Source organism: Hippoglossus hippoglossus, chromosome 1, assembly GCF_009819705.1.
Source record: "Hippoglossus hippoglossus isolate fHipHip1 chromosome 1, fHipHip1.pri, whole genome shotgun sequence".
Taxonomy (NCBI): domain Eukaryota; kingdom Metazoa; phylum Chordata; class Actinopteri; order Pleuronectiformes; family Pleuronectidae; genus Hippoglossus; species Hippoglossus hippoglossus.
In genome coordinates this window covers 13,009,822-13,030,678 of record NC_047151.1, presented here as the reverse complement: position 1 = coordinate 13,030,678, position 20,857 = coordinate 13,009,822, and the positions used below count along the sequence as shown (strand labels likewise).

General features: G+C 43.2%; 2 protein-coding genes across 3 annotated transcripts in view; one reads left to right on the top strand and one right to left on the bottom strand.

The window, feature by feature from the left end:
• si:ch211-214c7.4 (platelet binding protein GspB) overlaps nucleotides 1-13,941 on the top strand; it is a 30,080-nt gene extending 16,139 nt beyond the window's left edge. The window contains exons 4-6 of the mRNA XM_034586788.1: nucleotides 4,408-4,589; nucleotides 4,869-7,508; nucleotides 9,441-13,941. Coding sequence (XP_034442679.1) covers nucleotides 4,408-4,589; nucleotides 4,869-7,508; nucleotides 9,441-10,576 — 3,958 coding nt within the window. The 3' untranslated portion in view covers nucleotides 10,577-13,941. The remainder of the gene's footprint in view (nucleotides 1-4,407; nucleotides 4,590-4,868; nucleotides 7,509-9,440) is intronic.
• A 270-nt stretch (nucleotides 13,942-14,211) lies between these two features.
• Nucleotides 14,212-19,228, bottom strand: c1h19orf67 (chromosome 1 C19orf67 homolog). 2 transcript variants are annotated; one of them, XM_034586913.1, is made up of 8 exons: nucleotides 19,190-19,228; nucleotides 18,659-18,869; nucleotides 18,314-18,512; nucleotides 17,593-17,740; nucleotides 16,749-16,849; nucleotides 15,962-16,180; nucleotides 15,659-15,799; nucleotides 14,212-14,484 (listed from the first exon to the last, which is right to left on the bottom strand). In XM_034586913.1, exons 2-8 carry the CDS (start codon nucleotides 18,855-18,857, stop codon nucleotides 14,355-14,357), a joined length of 1,137 nt encoding a protein of 378 aa, XP_034442804.1. In that variant the 5' UTR covers nucleotides 18,858-18,869; nucleotides 19,190-19,228; the 3' UTR covers nucleotides 14,212-14,354. The 2 variants fall into 2 exon arrangements, with proteins under 2 accessions (XP_034442804.1, XP_034442805.1); XM_034586914.1 differs by having other exon boundaries at nucleotides 14,212-14,481.
• Nucleotides 19,229-20,857: the final 1,629 nt, after the last annotated feature.

Here is a 20,857-nt window from a genome sequence, read left to right as displayed (position 1 = left end):
CTACTGCGGGTACTATTTTTTTTAACCTGTTATTTTTCCCTCTGTTTTAAAAGAAAAATCTCTATCCACATCACCGTTCTTCAAAATATTTCAATCCAGATGAAAATTGTGTCGTCAATGAAAATTGACGACACATTTTGAGCGTTGAAGGCCAGTAGGTGGCTCCTGAAGTCAACATCCATGATCCATCAAATACCAGAGATGAACATTGTTGGGTTGCTCAGTAAGCTTTTCTCCTGTCCCGGTGTATATAGCTGCTGTTGTTTCTTGTGTATGTTCATTACAACAGTGGACCTATGCAAAGTAATTTGTGACATCATTGTTTACCTAACGCTCCATTTTAAATACGGATACAAAGAAACCAGAGTTTTTGAAAATCTGCACTTTGTTATTCAGAAATTATTCTGACTTGTGTGTGGACGAGAGGCCAAACATGGAGGAAAAGTGTCCACATTAGTGTGGACAGGTTGTAAGTTGCAACACAACAGGTCCATTCCATCCTTCATCCTTGTAATTTTGCAGGCATTTGTCTGTAATTCCAGCTGTGCCATAAAGTATTTCATGTTGCTGCGACAACAGCAGTCATAGCAGCCCAAACTGTCGCAAAGGGACCCACATTAACATTTTTCCAATCAAGTACATGCAAGTAAGTCCCTCATCTTGTGTAGACCTGTTTTGGCATAAAGCACAGACAATAAGGCATATTGTACAACAAACATGTTGTAGTAGCTCACACTGCCTGTGTCCAAATGTAAAGACCACCCCAACTCATGAAGCATTAATGTTAACTGGTCCAAAAGGAGAAACCATATTCCTTTATTATCAGAGTCTCTTTCATGAAAGGCAGATCAAATTTGGTAATATCCTGGGAATAGTGTTTGTGCTAAAGGAAGGGGAAAATAAGATTTGACATATGATGGAGAAGGTGGAAAATGCTGGATTGGTTTTGGTAATGAGGCTGTACAGTTTGAGCTCTGTGCTTATTTCTGTGTCTTGGTTACAGCATTTAAATAAAATTGTGTGCAGACGTATCATCTGCAGGACATCTCTATGATCCATGAGAAACATTGGTAACTGGATTCAGAGTCAAATCTGGCTGCTGCTTGGCTTTGCTCTCCTCCAGTGATGACTTCTGGTGTCCTCGCACTGACTGAGCAATCAGTCTTTGTCCACCCAGCCCCCATTTCAATCTCTCTTCCCCCTTCATCCCTCTTTTCTGCCGTCTGTGCATGTACAGTTCCGGGCCTTTGGCCAGGATCTCCTCAAACCCCCCTAACAGCTTCCATGTAGTGCTCCCACTCATTCATCATTTAACTTCATACAGAGACTGAAAAATTAAGTGAAGTTGTGGAACACGAGAAGGATGGTGATTATGCCTTCATGTTGCTTAGCAGTCAGAATGGATGATTCATTTTAAGAGTTGGTGAATATTATTGGGAATGGGTGTAATTGCAGTAGGATAGTATTTTTTGGTCTCGGATATAGAACTTACCCTCATTATTTTAAAGCTGAATCTGCTGTATTGGATAATTTATTAAAACTATACCAAATACAAGGCAATTATTTGGCCAACACACTTTCTTCTCCCTTTAATCAGCTAATTTTGTTTTTCCCCTCAATGTCTCGTCTCCTGATTTTCTTCTGTGTTGCTCTGTTGGACATAAAACTGTCACTTCTCCCTGACAGACTTGGCAGGGAAGCAGGATTACTGTCCTAACAGCGAAGACCAATGTCATCCATCACGGTGACAGTGGGTGTCTAGGGCCTTGTAAGAGCCAAACCCTGTCTGCTCCTGCTATTGCTAGGCTGCAACACTTCCTATCAACCCTCCACTGAGCTGATTCAGGCCACACTTTATTGTCAAGGAGATAACTGTGGGCCCACACAAGCCCAAGGAATGTGTGCTCTTCTCAGGAAGGGAGTAAAGCAGCTGGTTTTGGACGGCCTACAAGCCAAACATGGCATTGTTAGGGTGCTTTATTTTCATTTGTTATCTCAGAGGGGGCTCTTGAAGTGATGAGCATGTACTTAAACTGCATTTGTATTTGTAGGAGGAGCTTACTGCAGCAGGGATAAAGTGTACATCCTGACCAAGACCTCTCCTTTCTCTTGGGCTTGATTGAAACGGTATAATTTAATCCACCAGCCTGGGTATGCCAAGAGAGTTGAGCCTCCCAGCTGTGTTTTTAGAAGAAAGAGTCATGGATGGAGAGTGGCTTCAGCAAATCTCCCCTGGCTCATGTTTACACTTTGATTTTTGGCCAAACAGATGTTGCAGCTGCTCAGCATGTTAATGCCATGCGTGCACTGTTTTCCATCTGTCGTGAACATTTGTGAATATTGACTTTTAAAACGAAGAAAGCCCATAAAGTGTCACTGTGTCTCTGTGCTGACCTTTGCCCTGAAGAAGACCTTGTGTTTGGTCATTAAAATCCGGTAGATGGTTGTGTAGTTCCCCTCATCCTCTCTCCACTCTGATTTGTATTGATTTCAACCCTGTGTTGGCAGGAAATGTAATCCATACTAATACACCAACAACAGAACCACAGCCGCCACCCACAAAGGGTGTGTGGAGTAGGGGGATTAGTGTGGATGTGTATTCCTCTCCATGGCGTCCCACTGGATCAAACCTTTATGAATTATGACTCCCCATGAAAGGGAGGAAGGAGGGGTAAGGGTTGTTTAGGCTTATGTGTCTGTGACCTCCCCCTATTCTCTTTATTATCCTTAACTCTTCACAGGCTCCACTTGAAAAACAATGACATGGACACTTGCAACAGCTTGCTCATTGGTTCTTTTTCATTTCAAAACCTATCCATCGCTGATTCATCAGGCTCCCATCACATGACTCAGTGTCAGAAAAAGCCTAACAACTGGCATTACCCTCGACTACCATTGTAGAACCAACATGGATAACCAATTTTAAGCATTGCTGACCCTGTTGTCTTTGCTAACAGCTGTTGTGCTGTTAAATTCTTTATTACAATGGAACTGCTTACATGTGTAGGAGATGAGCTGCTATTCCAGCAATCTGCAACAATGTCCTTGTCCTCCTGGAAGCAAATGCCTAGTGTTTGTGAGTGGTCTCGTGATATGCATTTTCAAGCATGTTAGTATGGACTGAGATTAAATTTGATACCGAGCCATACCGAGGTAGACAGAGATTATTTCAATTTGAGAATGCTGTTTTCAAATGAAAATGTAGTTGTATGGATGTAACCTTAGAAGACGCCATTCACTCAGTTTCGTCTGCATCGACTCATAATTGAGTAGACTTGTCTATTCAGATTTTGCTGAAATACAAGATTGGATATAAAAAATGACCTTAATTAGCTGCACTTCACATTTCAATCCAACTCTCATAATGACAGCCAATTGCACTGTCCCACTGTAGTGAGTACTTGTCTGCAGTAGCTGTGTGATCTCAGGAGGAAACAAATGGTCATTGTATTGGTTATTGTCATGTGGGAGCGGCATCTGTCTGCAGGCATGCTATTCCACTGAAAGCCATCAAAGTCTGCGAATCTCTGTCGGTTCTTGCGTTCATCATCAGCCATGTCAGAAGACCAAATTCAAAAGAAGACATTGTTGTAATTGGCGGCTGGGTCACACAGTTTCCTTAAGGCAGTTGCGTTTGATTATGCTTCTGTTGTTGTTGTGAAAGTCAGTCTGTTTGAATAGAAACAGATGTCATACAGATAATTTACAGCACTGAGGTTTTCCTTTTTGTTTTCGAACACTAGAATTCAAGTGTAGAAATGAGGACTAGTGCCGCCTGCGGTTAGCTACTCGCTCATCTCACCGACTGAAGCTGTTTGTAGGTTAGCCAGTGCAGCACTGCGTCGCAGAACAGACCATGTCAAATTCTTGGAGCCTGACAAGACAAATGTATTGTGTGACAATTTCACAGAGCCCAGTATAGCACATCATTAGCTGCACTGAAAGTCTGATGCACAGAAGCTGTTCAGAGCAGGGCTGTCCTCTCTCGTGGGCCACTGTTTGATGCTGACAGCAGTTTAACTCCTTGATTTCTGTTCTTTTACCCGTTCTTCTCCCTGGTCATCTTTCTTTCTCAGCTCTTCATTTCCTTCTTGTTGTTCCACTCACCAATCCCTTCCTTCTGCACAGAAACTCTCTATTTTGGCTCCCGTCACTTTCCATTGCCTCGCTGTCTTCGACCTTTGCATTACGTCTTCTCTTTGTAATAAATGGAAGGTGCTTTTTTTGAAATTGTGATTTACATCAGGACAGGTCATGTATTTATGTCCGTTAATGCGTGTGGTGGTGTAGCATCACATTTCATGTTTGGACCTTTGCCAACAAGAACATTAGCTGTTTGCTTTTGTTGTATTCTTTCATTGTTGTGGTTTTTTGCTGCCTTAACACTTTCTTTTTCTCTGCCTCCAGGCCTACTACCGCTCCCTCAACCGCTCGACCTGCACCCACCACATCCAGGCCCCCCACAGCTGCAACCAGGCCCTCCGCCACTGTAACTGCTAAAACTGCTGCTTCAAGAGTCACCGTAGTACCCTCTACTGGCAGGAGCACAGCAGCACAGCCTCCCAAAACATCCACTGCAGCTAAGAAAGGTTAGACGTTTTTCTTTGTTCTGACCCGGAGACACATACTCTAGGTTTCTTTTCCTTTCAGATAAGTTTTTGAATTTGAATGGCGTTATGGTATGATTATTTTAATGTATATATTTCTGAACAGTTAATCCACAATGTTTTAAATACCTAAAAAGTGTATCTCATAGAAACATTTTAATTTACATGGTCTGAGCTAAAATATCATAAATGGTCAGTTTTTAATTCACAAAACCTTTTTTTATTGGGAGAATTGAATTTGACTTTTTTTTTTTGCACCAGATGTTGGTCGACAACCTTCCGCTACAGGAGTTAAAAAACCTACAACAGCTACAACATCAGCTGCTACCAAAAAACCTGAATCCTCAAAACCCACAGCTGCCACAAAGCTCAACTCTGCATCCAAATGGCCTGCAAAAGCAACGGACTGCAAGGTGTCACAGCCTGCAAAACCTCCTGCAACAAAACCAACCACGACTGTTAGGTTCCCTGCCCTCAACAAACCCCCCCTTGGTCGAACCCCACCTTCCTCTCCAGCCGGCAGACCTGCAAACGGCAGCACCTCTCTGTCAAAACGTGGAACCAAACCCACTCAGGCTGTCTCACCCTTCAGTTCTGTTAAGAAGACAGGGCTTTCAGGTACAAACACAGCTGATGGGCAAGCACAGAGAGCTGCCAGTGCAGTGGTAGCAGCTGCCACAGCATCCACTGTTCTCGCAGAAACACAAGCAGAGGCTGCAGTGACCTCACCACAAGAATCCTTACTTGCTGCACCAGAGGAGGTCCCTCCCCCTGTCTTGGCACAGGATCCCCCACCAGAGGAGGTACCTCAAGACACTGTGCAAAGCCATGCCGCTGGTCCCTCTCCTCCGCAAAGCCCTGTCAGGACAGCCCTACCAGAAACCTCTCCACCCCAAGAACAGCTGGAAAGCAGTGCTTCCTCACTCACAACGCAGGGGCAGGTCCCTGCCCCAGCAGAGCCTGCATTACCTGTGGCCTCCCCTCCAAACCTATGTGAAGAGCCTGTTTACTTGTTCACAAACCAAACCCCCTCTACATCTAAAGCCATCCCAGCTGCAACGAATGTCATCCCTCAGATAGTTCCTCCCATCAATCTAAATGAGGAGGAGGATGAAGAGGAGAGGGAGGGCAGCCAGCTGGTTTCTCTGTCTGAAATGAGTGGGACCACCCAGCCTACAGAAGAGTCCCGCCCCGGCTCAGCTGGACCAGTGGCGGGGTCTGCTTGGCGAGCCGGTGGCGCCTTGCTCTCTGAGCTGGACTCTGAAGATGTAAGCGGCAGCCAGCAGGGTGCGTCCGAGTTGAGCGCCCCTGGTGTCCTGGAGGGCACAGAGAGCATGGACGACCTGGGCGATGGCAGTCTCAAAGGAGCCATGGACATGGAAGGAGCCTCGGCAGGATCTCCCGACTTTGAGAGGGTTCCCGAGATACCAGTTAACGACTTCGATGAGGATGAAGATGAGGACGACGATGACAACGATCGGGTGTGCGATATGGATGTGGGCTCAGAGCGGACGGATGATCTGCAGAGACCCAGGCATGACAATGATGTGGATGATGATGAGGAGGAGGAGGAGGAGGAGGATGAAGATGTGGATATGGCTAGTGAGGGGGTGACAGAGAGTGGGCTGGAGAGCTATGGGAACGCTGATGAGGATGACTTTGCTGAGGATGAAAGGCTGGACAACTTGAACAGAGTGGCCCAGCCGCCACCGCCTGCCCCTCCTCTGCTGCCCTCTGCCCCAGCTGCTCAGTGGGACCAACCAAACCCCTTTATTGATGCCTGGGCAGAGTCTTTGCAGCCACAGCAGGTTCCTGAGCATGTCTCACAGGCAGCAGGAGCAGCTGCAGCAGCAAGCCCTTTGGCAGACCCTTTTCAAGTAGACTCTGAAACCCCGACTCAGGCCCCAGCCCAAGCCTGGCTTGGACTCGGCTCTGCTCCTTTTTTTATTGACAACCAAGAAGCCCCTCATCGTTCCTCTGTCGAAGATGAGCCTATAAATCTGGACGCCCAATTGATGTTGGACCAGTCCAGCCCACTCCCGATGCAGACCATGGCCCCAGTTCCCTTTTCTGCCCCAGGAATGTCTCTGTCGAGCACCTTGAGCAGTGAGACCAGCACACCTGACGAACTCTGTGACTACAATCGAGATGAGAAGCTCAAGTCACGAAATGCACAAGCCCCAATGCTTTCTCCTCAGCCTGACCTGGGCACCCACATGTACAGAGGAGAGGAGGAGGAGGAGGAGGATGAGGCAGAGGATGAGGCAGAGACCCTGCCAGCTGATGAAGTCCTGGGAGGACCTGCAACCGCCCCCACTTCCAACCCCTCCTCATCCTCAGTGACAGAAGACGAGGCCAGCGACACAGAGGGAGAAGCACAACTGGACGACTCCTTGGAGAGTCCAGCGCTCAGCCACATGACTTTCGACAGCCAGCCGCTAGCGCAGCGTGGCCTGTCCACTGTGGAAGAAGGAGAGGAGGCTGAGACGGAGGAAGGCAGCGCACGGGGAGACACCACCCCAGCATCAGCAACCTCATTGGCGTCGTACGGCTTTGACACCATGACCACAGCTTCAAACTCGAATGCCCAGTCCACCGGGGAGAGCTGCATCAAGAGCCCTGGCATCTTCTCCCTAGAAGAGCTCCCTGAGGAGGCCAAGGAGCCCGGTCTCATCCCACAGCCTCTCACCCAGGCGTGCCTAGCAGAGCAGCAGTACATAGAGTGCCACCAACTGGAAGCAGGGTCAACTGAGTTTGTCCGGGAGAACGCGTCTGGGTTGGATGAAGCCCTGGACGTTTTGTCAACTCCGTGCACTTTGCAGAAACCAGAGGAAAACCCAGATGACATCCAGCCTGCCTACTATTCTGCTATCTGTGAAAAGACTGAGAACTCTTTTGCAGGTAACGTATAGCTCATCATCTCCCTAACAGCCTGAATAACGTCCCTCCTCTCCCTTTGACCCTGTTCTACTCTCCCCAAAATAATATCACGCTGTAGTTCCTGTTGTCAATGTTTGTCGAGAAATCTCTGGGGGTGGATGTAATCAAAGTTAAAAACTTAAAAAACAAAACAGAGAGCAAAAAAGGGAAGAAATAAAGAGGAGAGCAGTGGCTCTTTCCTCTGATATAACATTTATATTACGAATATATGGCTTAAATTCCTGTATGTGCAATAGCTACTACTATTTACTCCTAATGTGTGAGCGTGTCTGGGTTTCTGTTTATTTAACACGGAAATTATGTCATTGATCTGAACTGACATGGATAGGACTTTGCAGCTCTACAAAAAAATCAGCCTTAACAAAAAGAAATGTGGAATGAACTGTTGAACATGTTTTCATGTGTATTTAACCGTAAACTTTTTACAGAACAAAGCTGTTAATTGACGATGAGTTTTGATTGTGTATTCATGTTTGATTTCTCCTACCTTACAATACAGGCAAATCTTCCTTATTCCTGTGTTGTGTTTATCCATCTTTTGGAGTATTGAACCTTAAAACTTTAAATAAAGATTAGATTTTTTTACCATGACGCACTCTCACCGTACAGTTTTGTTGAAATGAGTGATAGGACTATTTAAGGTCTGTCAAACTATGTTCAAGACAAATCAAACTCAACTGGTTTTCATTACAAGGTCTCACACCCTTTGGTTCTAGACAGCTCATAATATATTTTCACTCAGTCAAAAGTTGCAGTCGATCAGTGCTACTACTACTACTGCTGCCACACACACACACTCATACATAAGTTTACATATCTTGATATGATTGGAACTCATGCTCAACCTCAAATATTTGACTGGTCTGAAAACCACATAACTGGAAAGAATCTGCTATGAACTGATCGTCAATACCACAAGACCTTTACAGCCGCGGATCCACCTCCGGCATCGGGAGCGGTGAAGAAGTTTGGCACCTCGTCGTGAAGTCTCAAGAAGAACGTGCAGCTGCTCATTCTGCTGCTACTTTAATTTCCCTCCAGTCGACTGGGTGTGTTGCTGTTTTAGCTCCTCTCTACTGACTTGTTTTTTTTCTTTTAAGCATTCTTGCTGCATTGTTCCACATTGACGTATTACTGTTAGCTTGCGCATGTCACAGTTGCATTATGACTTTTCTTTTTTTCATCTCATTACTATGGATTGGTTTGTTCAGGGTCATCAAATTAGATTAGGTTAGAATAAAATGTCTGGCTGTGACTTGATTCCTTCTAAAGTCCAGCTGTTATTTCAGTTTTCCTGTGATGCTGGATGTCTATAAATGCATGGGGAGCTTCTGCATGTATCACTGGATGACTAACCACAAGCTCCATTCACGGGTGACGAGTTTTTCTCACCATAGTTGATAGATTTTGCATATACAGGAAGTTGGCTGCTTTTTTTTTGCACATTAAATAAAATCCTCTGAGGAAAAAAAGTCTTGTTAAATATGCACAGTTGCTCTCTGCACAAATCTCCCAACCCTGACCTTGGTCACCACCCCCAGTAACCTCGCCATGGGTCACTATTTTCTGGTTACTCCAATGCTATGAATATTTACTGCTGCTGCTGCACAGCTTGCAAACAATATCCCACTGTCATTTGTTCAAAGTACAAAACTACATTTAACTGCGGGTCAGTTTGGTGCTGTATTCTACTGTCACACCTCTGATTGTCTTCCCAATGCTTCTACTGTTCTGTCAGCAAGTATGAGCCCCTGAAGGCCTCCCAACACCCTTAACTCTTACACCCTTCTGCTTGTACTCACTGCACTGCCATCACTGTCCTGCTGCTTGTCACTTCTGTTTTTACAACATCACACTTCTGTAATCTTCCTTCCCACTTCCTCTCACACACAGGCTTTACTGCACTACCGCACCGCCGCGAGCATGCAGCGTACCCCAGAACCTACTGCGACATCGTCAAGCCTCTCTGCGCCGCCGTCACCTCGCCAAAGCTAACCTGTGCCGACCTCCCGCCAAGGAGTCTCGGGCAGCATGCGTTGAGCCCCCAGCTCCGCAGGCTGGAGCAACACCAGAGACACCTGCTGGAGATGCAGCAGCGCAGGGAGCAGCAGAACCGGCCGCTGGAGGAGGCAGAGCAGGAGAGGAAGAGAAGGGAGGAGGAGGAGCAGAGGAGGAAGAAAGAGGAGGCCGAGGAAGAAATAAAAAGGAATAAAGAGCAGGAGAGGAAGAAGAGGGAAGAGGCAGAGGAAGAAATGAAGTTGAAAAAAAATGAGGAGAGGAAGACGAGAGAGCAGGCAGAGATGACGAAGAAGGAAGAGGAGCTGAAGCAGAGGAGAGACTTGGAACTACAACTACAGGAGCAACAACAGGAGCTGAAGCAAAGGCAACAGATCATGCAGTGGCAACAAGAGCTGCAACAGTCTAATACAGGTCAGACCGTGCTGCTGTCCCCCTCCTCTGGGCTCTGCACCATCTATGAAGCTCTTGAGAACAGTGATGAAGAGGAGGCTGAAGATGAAGAAATGGGAATAAACAAGCTGAATCCATCTAAAGAGAAGGAGCCCAAGAAAGAGATGTCAAATTTAAAGATAGTCAGCGACTTTGAAAGAGTGATGTCAGATAAAGAAAAACATCTAGACTCTTTGCCATCAACCAACAACCACCCAGAACCCCCTGAGACACCCAGCCCCCCCTCCCAGGATAATGACAGCTCCTCCCCTTGCCCTCCTGAGTCTCCAGAGCGACCGCCACCCCTGGACCTGGACTGGGGCAAGAAAGTGGACATTGTCCAGCAGCTGATCAATCAGACCCTGCTGTTGAACGGAGACGGCTGCATGTCCTTGCTGCGGATGCCGGGGTATGCAGGAGGCACCCTGAGCCCCCTGGAGAGCAGCCTGTGGCCCACTCTGCTGCCCCCGCTCACCCCTCCCTCTGCCACCGTCACCTCCGTCAGTAGTTTCTCTCCAGAGGCGACTGGAAGCTCCCCACAGGGAGAGTGGACAGTGGTAGAGCTGGAGACGCATCACTGAGGAGCGAGTGTGGGATTTAACTCTCCACTACTGTTAAACATTAATAACACACACAGGGATGATGACACACATGCTGTCTACTCGCACACACAAACAGAAACAAACAGGATGATACACAAATAGCTACTCAGCCCAATTTATCTGACTTTATTGTTACTATACACACAATTAAGCAAATGAGTTCTGAGAACAGCTGTAAAAGATGACGTAAAGGTTTGCACTGGGAAAAACTAATTACCAGAACAAATGACAAGACAATACCTGTTAAAAGAAGATAATCGACATCACTTAGATGACCATCGTATTGTAATGAAGGTCGCAAATCTCATAGCCAAGTATTTTAGAAAAATAACCACCTGAGACAAATCAATAATTGTTTTCGCAATGTACAAAAAAAAAAATCAATGAAAGGATCAAATACTGCCCAGTCCTGTAGACCTGTGGACCAGTGGGTCTCAAACAAATCTAAAGCTAAATCTAAGTGGTCGCAAGAGAATGAACACGATTAAAGAGCAGGAAAATAGATGTATATATTTCAGGCTTTCCTGATAAATGCTTTGCTTTTCCCCCCCTTTTAAACTACTGAAATCTTTTACCTTTTTTGTGGCATTTAAAAGTGTTGTGGTGGAACAACCTGAGACAGATGCATCACTTGCAGTTGAAGTGGTCACAGCCTGTATACAGGAGACAAAAGGTTGAGAACATCGGCTGTAGATTCACCTGAGAGACACAGGGGTTTTCTAACTACTGGAAGAACAAGCACATTTTTCACAGATGCTAATTCTTGGTGCTACAGCTGAACAGCTGACTGTTTCTTACAAGTATGTGAGCTGTTTATTGATGCAAAAAAAAAAAGCCTTTGGTGACTTCATCATAAGACTCTCCGGTGATGGTAACTAGTTTCCAGCCCCAACAAAGTAAATGGTTAGTTTTAAGATTTCAAAAACTGAATAAGTCATTTGTGCATCTTTTTGAACCATCATGAAGCTCGAGATGCTGTTTTAAATCCTTCTCTACATTTAAGAACAAAACTTGAAAACAAACAAGCTTATCCAAAGTGTTAGGTGTTGAATATTTGGTTATATTGTTATGCTCGAATACTTATTCTTCTCAAATATTTATTTAATCTAACACTGATGCGTTGAGTGGTTAATAATTATTTTGTTATTGAAAAAAGGGATCAAACATATATATTCTCCAAATGAAGGTATGATAAAGGAAACCTGTTTCTTCTCTACTGTGGAAATTTAAGTAGACGAACACAAAAGGACACCTCACTGAAACTCAGCCCTTCTCTTACCTCACACTCGTTATCCGACACCATGGAAACAAACACACACTGAAATTAGGTCTCAACCCACACACACCTGAAACCATGTGATTATTGACAAGAGTCCCATGATGCATCACTCCAATCAGGGTGTAACTGGACACTTTGCTTTATGCCAAAACTTTGTGCCATGGTTGGTCACACGCACTCATCCTGATGATGCCAAATGGCTACATTTAGTCGAAGGTAAACACACTGGTTGTAGCTTGTTTGACTGAAGCCAGAGCTGTTCATATCTCATGTTATTTAAAAGTGGGAATACACTGGAGATTTCTTACCACTGAATATTACTAAAACAGAACTACATGATGCTCACAGATTTACATGAAGTTGCACTTATTCGAATTCCTCAAGTCTTACAATATTTACTGATTCAAATATGTTGATCAAGGCCCAGAAACAAAGTCCCTGTCGTCATCTGTCTGTTGGAGGTCGAGGAAATCAGAATCATCACCCTACTAAAGGTCATTAGGACGTGCAAGCATTTCCCTCTGACACACTGGAGTCAGGCACTACTGAGGTTGGAGTCAACGAGCACATGATTGAGATCAGGTTTATACTGCTGAAGGTTATTTCTCCTCTGGTGGACGTCACTGTTCTGTAGCCGCACGTTAACTTTTTTCCACAGGTGTAGTCTTCCTTAGATTCTCACGCCCGCATGATAGATGACGCTTCTTCAGTCACAGGCAACGGCCAGATGATAGTCTGTAATTCTATCGGACACAGACTTTAAACAAGACTCTAGGTTTGAACCAACACTTGTGTGAGGGTCAGGGGTCAGCGCACTGTGTCATATCAGGAGGAGGAGAAGGGTTTGGTATCAGGTTATTCTGTGTATTATTTGTGTATCACTGTTGACTGTGATGAGCTACAGTACGGTTCTGTGTGTGTGTGTGTGTCTCTCTCACTGGTTGTAAATGTTCTTATCTGTGCTGTATGCCGTCGTCAGTCTGTGTGTTGGTCGGTCAGTGTTGAAGACAGGCTCAGGTCACTGGTTTAAAGACTGGGGAATTCTTTAAAGCCAAATTTCCTAACACAAATTTAGATGTGACCGAAGGGCTCTAAAATCTGGAGACTATAAGCGACTAGTGTCAGAAAATTTGACATTTATTTTCCCCCATGTCTCATCCATGTTTTGTATTCAGTCACTTCCTGACTTGCTGTCTTGCCCTCCGGTGTTAAACAGTATAAAGGCTGAATTGTTTATCAGCTGAAGTGAAAACAGAGAAGATTCGGAATCCAGTGTTTAATCTTTAATGACTCAACAGACAGATTCATACCCGTTTGTTTTTTTCACTGTGAAGAAAAATCCCCCTGACCATTGCACGCTAGTTTGTCCAGTCTCTTTATCGGAGCTTGTGAAGAAGCTATAAAAACTGCTTTCCTGTTCCTCCAGGCAGGGCAACATTACGCTCACTGTATTTTTTGACAAAGCTGGACTTTTTGAAATGTGCTCACGCAAACATGCCCGAGTAGTATTTTTTTGTGTATATTGTTTAAAGACTGATCACTGTAATGAAGGGAAACTCCACTTTACTTTTGTACTTGAGAGATTTAGAAGTATAGCAGCCCTTTAAGAGTCAGATATAGATTTGTAATGAATTAGAGAATGAATGATGTTGGTTGTAAATGGTAGATTTTATTCTTTGTTCTAAGTAAAATGCCTTTTTTTATGCCCTCTCTTTGGAACTGATGAGCTGAATGGTTGTAAGGTCAAACTGAACACAGCAGGCTGAATTCTGGGGAAAACACTGTCATTTATTACTCAGTGTAAGGTGTTGAATCTGACATTTTGGATATTAATTTATTAAACATGAAATGAGGCTCATGTGTACTAATTTAAATGGCGATGATGATGAACCTGATGGAGTTAACTGGGCTTTCTCACTTGTGGGGCCCAAATCATGGCAGCTCGTTTTAAAGTGTAAAGAAATTCCTTATTGTCTTTGACTTTCTGAACAACAAAAACCTGTGATTGTGTGTAATTATTTCAAGGCAACTTTTAATGTAAATAAAATGTTTTTTTTAATGAAAATACAAGATATTGTATTTATTTACAACACAACAAAATGCTCTTAAAAGTGTGAACACTTAAAATGTAGAATATTTAAAAAACTCTATAAAAATATTTTTGAAGGTTACAACATGAACACTGAACAGATTAAAGTGACAAACATTGTGCAGAAAAACCTCACACTCGGTGCACAGCATAAAACTATTTTTACCTAAACTGACAGAGGAGATGGAATTGGCTTGAGGTTGTGTGAGGCGATTTCAGCTCAGGTGTCTGTGCGCCAGCAGCCACACACATTTCAAACCAGGATTTACCTTCAACGTCCTCTGTGAACTAAACTGGTCCAGTCCATTTCCACATGCTGTGTGAATCCTCAATGTAGATGTCATGTGCACTATAACACAGATGCACACACACTCCTACAGAGCCGAGCGTCACTGTGTTGTCTGCTTTGACAACAGCAGCTGCTTCAGGAGCTCTGTAGCATTGCAGCTGGACGGCTCCTTACTGCCCAGGAACAACAGCCTGTGATAGTCGGCCTGAGGGAGCTCACACGTGATCCTACCACATGAACACATACAAACAAATGTCAGACAACATATCAAGAGTTTGTTTTCATTTAGAGAAGCTGTGTCATAGATATTAATGAGGATCCTGAATGTGATGGACTTTCTTTTGTAGCAATTAGCAATATATATCATACATATATATATATATACATATATACATATATATAATACAAGTATTTAAGTTCAGACAACAGGAGTTTTTAAAAACCTAACAAACACTACAATGGCACTCAATAGAGCGTATACCTCCGCCAAAGCCAAGTCCCCTTAAATTCAATCAAGCTGCACCAAGTTCCCAGATATCTGTTCCCAAAATGTGCCTGCTTTTTTCATCAAGATCCATCAAAAAAGTAAAAATTTTCAAAAACACCCTATCTTGTAAAGTTAGGAAAGTAAAAAATATACTGGATCCGCCCCCTGATGTGGATCTGCACCAACATTGAATGTGTTCTTTCTTGACGCACATACCACATGCTTCCACCAAGTTTCATGTTAATCCGTCCTGTAGGTTTTTTGCACACGCTACAAGATTAGAAAATAACAGTGCATCACACAGTACAGGATATTATTACGATTATTGCTCCACAGGCAGCGACACGACATCTTACATCTCATGTGACCTCATGGGGAAGCAGATGTAAACAAATTGGAGAGTGGCGTGGAGTGACAACTTCCTCTTATGTTGATAAACAGAAGCAGAAGGGGGGTCAGGATGACAAAATGGTCAAGGAGAAAATATTAATATTCAGTTATAATATCTGTCAATGGTAGCAGATTAGCTGGCATTAGCCTCAGATTGTTTACTGTTGCTTGGCAGCCTCCTCTACTGCCCCTATCTCTCGCATTGGCTGTTGTGGTTCTGCTCAGAAAGAACTGACATAATCATCCTGATTTTAAATCCTAAATATCAACTATGTTTGATAAGTAGAATGTAAAATTGGGGCAGCGCTGATCATTCTGCAGGCAGTTTGGCAGGTTAAAGAATGGCTCTGTAAGCCCTCACATCATCTGGGCCGAACATCAGTATCAACCAAGGTTCCAGACCACATTTCTCCTCCAATTCTCAGGATGTCAGAATCAGGGTTAAATGGGCCCATAATTCCTGTGGTCTGTGCCCAGCTTTAGGAGAACAACTCTCAGTTTAAAAGGAAGAATGTATACGAGTATACCAGTCATGGATGTCCTCTGTGTCAGGGTCTGGCTTCACCTGCACCCACCGACCGATGGACCACATCCTCACCACGTCCCCTTGGCTCTCATCCTCAGCATCTGCATGTGCATTGGGAATATCCTCATAGCACAGGAAGTAACTAATAGGGACACAAACACAACAGTAAGAAAGTAAGCTGACAATTAGAGATCAATGAACATCATGTCATCATGGCAGAAGGTTTTTAAAAGAAGAATTCTCATCAGTGAGCGGCCGAGCGAGAACTGAAGGGACATAGGAAATAAAAGATGGAGAAACTCACTACTCTGTCTCTCTAACTGTTTCTGCCTCCTCCTCGCTCTCTCCAACCTGCTTCTCATCTGCCTGCTGTGGTTTGTCTGGGAGCGTCTCCAGGTTCCACCGCATCCGTTTGTACAAGCCTGTGTCAACCTGGGCGAGGTACGGAGTGGGTTTGCAGTAGCGAAACGCCGTCAGCCTCAGTTGGCCAAGCTGAGTCTGACCGATGCAGAAGTGAGACAAGCTGGGGCCGCAGACGGGAGAGATTGGAGAGTTAGACGGTAAAAGAAATGAAAACAGACTGATCCCTGCTGGGAAATGAGACGGTTACAGTAGTGAAAGTCACAAATGGGTGAATCAACATTTACAGCTAAAAACATTTATACTTTCTACAATCTGTAAGAGTTGTGAATGTTTTGGTTTTATTTGTTGTGTTGTTGATAATGTGGGCACTGCTTACAGGCTTGTGTTATTTGAAGCAACTTCTTTAACTAGAATTTGAATCTCTGGAGGTATGCAAATGTACAAAGTTAAATATTTATAAACTATAACCAAAATATACCTGCCCTCATAAATTTAAGGTTTTATTATACTGTATGTATTTATATGGACATAAATCAATAAACACAACTGTAATGTGATGTACCTTGAGGACCAAGATACCTGGACAGACAACATTTATTAAAGGATAAGAATGACAATAATCTTCCAGGAGAAAAGTGTATGTATATATATATATATATATATATGTATGAAGATTTCATAAATTCTAGATCTTGTTCCTGTGTGTGTGTGTGTGTGTGTGTTTGTACCTGTTAGGATTAGATTCATCCAAACAGAGGAGACTGTGTCTGGCGTGGGTTAACACCAGCTGTTCCAACTTGTCACACAGCTGCTGAGAGAAGTCTAACAGCTGCACGCACACAAGCAAACACACAAACACACAAACACACACACACACACACACACACACACACACACACACACACACACACACACACACACAGAGTAGAAGTTTAGAGTCAAGCTGTAGCAGTTAAACCTGTTGTTTGCTAATATGTCTGTTATAGTGAAAATTCTCTGTGATCTGTCAAGTAAATTGCTTTAGTCTTTTATAATGAAGTTTTTTTTATGGTTTATAGGTTTCATGCACCCAAGTGTAATTTCTACGTTCCCAGGATTCCAGTCTTTAATGTTTGAGAGCATCTGTTTCTTTTAATCAAAGTAAGGCGTATAGTGTGAGCATTCAAATGAAGCTGGATGTGTCACATTTAGTCATATGTGTAGTTGAAATTCAAGGAACAAATCATCTGTCAATCTTCTTGACAGCATTTTTCTCCACTGGCAAATACAGAAAACAAAAATATGGGAAATACATTAGTCGGTCAGCACAGTGTCCGAATATTTATAGTGTGTAGCTTTACATTACATGGAAAGGCTCTGCAAACAATTTACGCAACTTTGTACACCAACTTTATTAGAAGCCAAGTGATTAGAAAAATAAAACAAATTATGAAAGTGTAAAACCAGACAGGGAATGATTAATGCAAAACACTAGTTCAACATCCTCTGGATACAAAAGCTGCTAACTGAGCTAAATGAAACCAAAGCTACCAAAACGGCTTCATCCTACAGGGGAGAAAAGGAAGCATTTACCTTTGTGTGGATGTCATAAGGCAGAGGGGTGTGCTGGGACATCAGGCTGCTCTGAGCTGTGGATTCCACGTAGTTAAAATAAGGCTGACAGGTCCACAGGAAGTTTGGTACGGCAGCAGCATGAGCCTCCCTCTCTCGATCATCCTGCCTGTCAGAACACAACGACAGAATGTCAATCCTTATAAAAACAGATAAATGAATAGATAAAAAAAACAATACATTTGATTTATATCGCCCTTTACTTAACAATGTTACAAAGTTTACAAGAAATAAACAATCCCAGACAGATCAAATGGGAATAAAACCATGTAACATCCACAGAGAAAAGAGAACGGCCAATGTCAACCATTTGAAAAAATCAAGTCAACTTTAAAGAAGGAATTTAAAAGAAGCAAGAGAATGACTTTGTCTAAGTTTGATGGGCAGCGAACTCTGACAAAAGGGGAGAGCACATGGTTGATGTGGTCAATGCCTTTTCAAGTGATAAGCCGGGCAGCAGCATTTTGCATTAACTGAATACAATGGAGGGAGCACTGGCTGAAAACTTAGTAAAGTGCAGAACATTACTCAAGGTGAGGTGATATGAAAGCATGTGCAACTTTTTGCAAAGCAGCAATTGATGGGATTTTTGGGAGAAAGTCTTAAGGTGGAAGAAGCAGGCAGAGATTTAAGTCAAATAGATAAAGCCAGTGTATTGTGGTCACCTGAGACCCTCACTCACCCATTCATCAAGTCATCGGCTTGGCTCAGGAGGAACTGGAGCTGCAGCCGCATGGACTGGACACATGTCTCCTGATGTCCGAGCTCAGGACAGCTGCGGGCCTCACTGTCCCAGCTGCAGGTCGCAGTATCACCGCGGGGTGGCGCCGGAGCGACGTCAGCCAGTACTGACAGCGGTGCGTCATCCTCCTCCTCCAGCTCTAAGACCCATTCAATATCAATGTTAACAAGAGGAAAGTGGATCCTTTAAAAATACAAACAGCATCAAGCCCCTTTAAGAGGCCGTGTCTTATGTGTCTGTTTTATTTAAACTCTTAAAGATGTGTAGGATCTGACATGCACCCACCGGCTATGGGAGACTTTACTCGACCTCTCTGGCCGGAGTTGGACTCGCCCTCCCCGGACTCTGACGGCCCCTCAGCCGCGCTCACGTCCTCCTGCGGCCGTTCCCCGATCACTTCATGTCCCGGAGGGGAGTTTTCCAGCTGGAGCTCAACTCCACCCTCGACACCTGTCATGTCTTCTGCTGTAGCTAAAGTCCGCATTTATTCGGAAACCTGTTGAAAAACAACAAAACGCCACATTAACGGTTGTTTGGACGCTGCCCTGCACTGCACGAGCGGTTAGAGTCAGTTAGCTGATACGAAGCTGTTTGCTAATTTCCAAAAATGCTAGCCGATGCTAACATACACCCGAGTCAAAGCAGATAAATAACCTTCATATAAAGACTGTACACGTATCGTGTGTTTAGTTTGTTGACCGAATGCATCCCACCATAGTTAAATATCCAACCACAAGCAGAGTGTAGGTTATTATGCTTTAATAACAGATGAACGAACTTTAACTAGCTGCGTAGCTAGCGGTTAAGCTAACTTACCGTCTCTGGTGGAGGATCGGTCAGAAGGTCAACGGTCACTGCGACTCAACAAGAAAACAATAAAGTAAAAAAAAAGTTTTATTTTTTTCGAGGTTCACGTTACAAACAAAAAATGTTGGAGCAAATTCCGAATTAGATAATAATCCAACATCCTTTTATTGATAAGTGAAATAATCGACAACCATTTTTAATAATTGAATACTTGTTATTTGTCATTCAGATATTTGATGGATTTTACTTCAAAATTGTAAAAGAATGTCTGTGGAGAAGTGTAATGTTGTTTTCCACAATTTGCACAATGCAATAGTCTAAATCAATTGTACATCTGTAGTTAGCCATATAAATGATCATAACTAGCCTGTTTTGGGTTGAGATTTACAAAGACAGTTTTTAAGATGGCATTACGAAAACATGTGAGTACCAGGAAAAATACAACAGTCACAACAGTAGAAAAATATGTTGAAAAATCCCTGTGCACTGAAATACATGAAAACAAGTCTCTAAAATACTACTTTAAAATAAAAAATACTATTATTATGATATGAAACATGTTGTTGACAAGACTGATCAATCAGCTTCTTTATAAAAATGTGAGTAACCCAACAAAACATAATTTACAGCTTGACATTTATTTGACAACAGAGGTGATTGTTTGGAAATGTGAAGAAGGGCATCTTGTTAGCCAGTTATAAATCATTACTCCCCTCTCAACACATCCACACACTGAATCAATTCATGTGGATACATTTACAGATTTGCCAGTATACAGGATATGTGCTGTGTGTGTATCTCAGAGCACTTGGGTTACGCTCTGTTCCGTCTTCCTACTTATCCTGTTGCTGACAAATTTTCATTTTGCAAATCAGCTATGCAAATGTAGTCCAGATCACCTTCTCTATCAAATCTACCCACTCACACCACCGTGGCATTGCTTTTCCCTGTGATGAGCTTTCCTCTCTCACCTTCTCCCCTCCACACATGAGAACACAGGCTTGTTATGAATGTGTCCGGATGAGTTCAGCCTCAGTTGTGCTTTGGAGCTTCTTTTATTTAAAAGAGACATGCCCTGTACTAGACTTCAGACTTAAAGCTTGGACCTGGTTCATTTAATGCCTTCAACACACTATTTAATTGGTTTACTTAGCTACGCTTTGTACCTGGATTATCTTTAATAATATGTTACAGCAGGTAAAGGTATTCAAGTGAGTCTTTATAAGTGTAGCGGTCTGTGAAGAGAAATGATGAAGCTACAAAAACGAGAACTTCAGATGGTACTTGAAAGGGAAAAATGTAAGAAAAATAAAAGAAGTCATAAGACAGCAACAGTTAGGCTTTGCATGGAATTAAAACCATATCCATAACTAAAATCAACATTGCTGTATGTTAAGTAAAAGTACATATATACATATACGTATACTCATATTCATATGTTATCTTATCTCATCTTATCTTATCTCATCTCATCTTATCTCATCGTATCTTATCTTGTCTCATTTCATTTCATTTCATCTCATCTCATCTCATCTCATCTCATCTCATCTCATCTCATTTTATCTTATCTTATCTTATCTCATCTCATTTTATCTTATTTCAGATTATCTTACCTTAAACATTGAAATATTGTGTGATACTAGTACACGATGTGAGTACTGTGTGTCTGTGAGTATG

Excerpts from the sequence above, each read along its gene's own strand:
- c1h19orf67 (XM_034586913.1), bottom strand. The coding sequence starts at position 18,857 with ATGCGGACTTTAGCTACAGCAGAAGACATGACAGGTGTCGAGGGTGGA. Across the intron at positions 18,513-18,658 it reads AGTAAAGTCTCCCATAGCCG|AGCTGGAGGAGGAGGATGAC; the intron begins GTGGGTGCATGT and ends AATGGGTCTTAG. Across the intron at positions 15,800-15,961 it reads ACAGTTAGAGAGACAGAGTA|TTACTTCCTGTGCTATGAGG; the intron begins GTGAGTTTCTCC and ends TGTCCCTATTAG.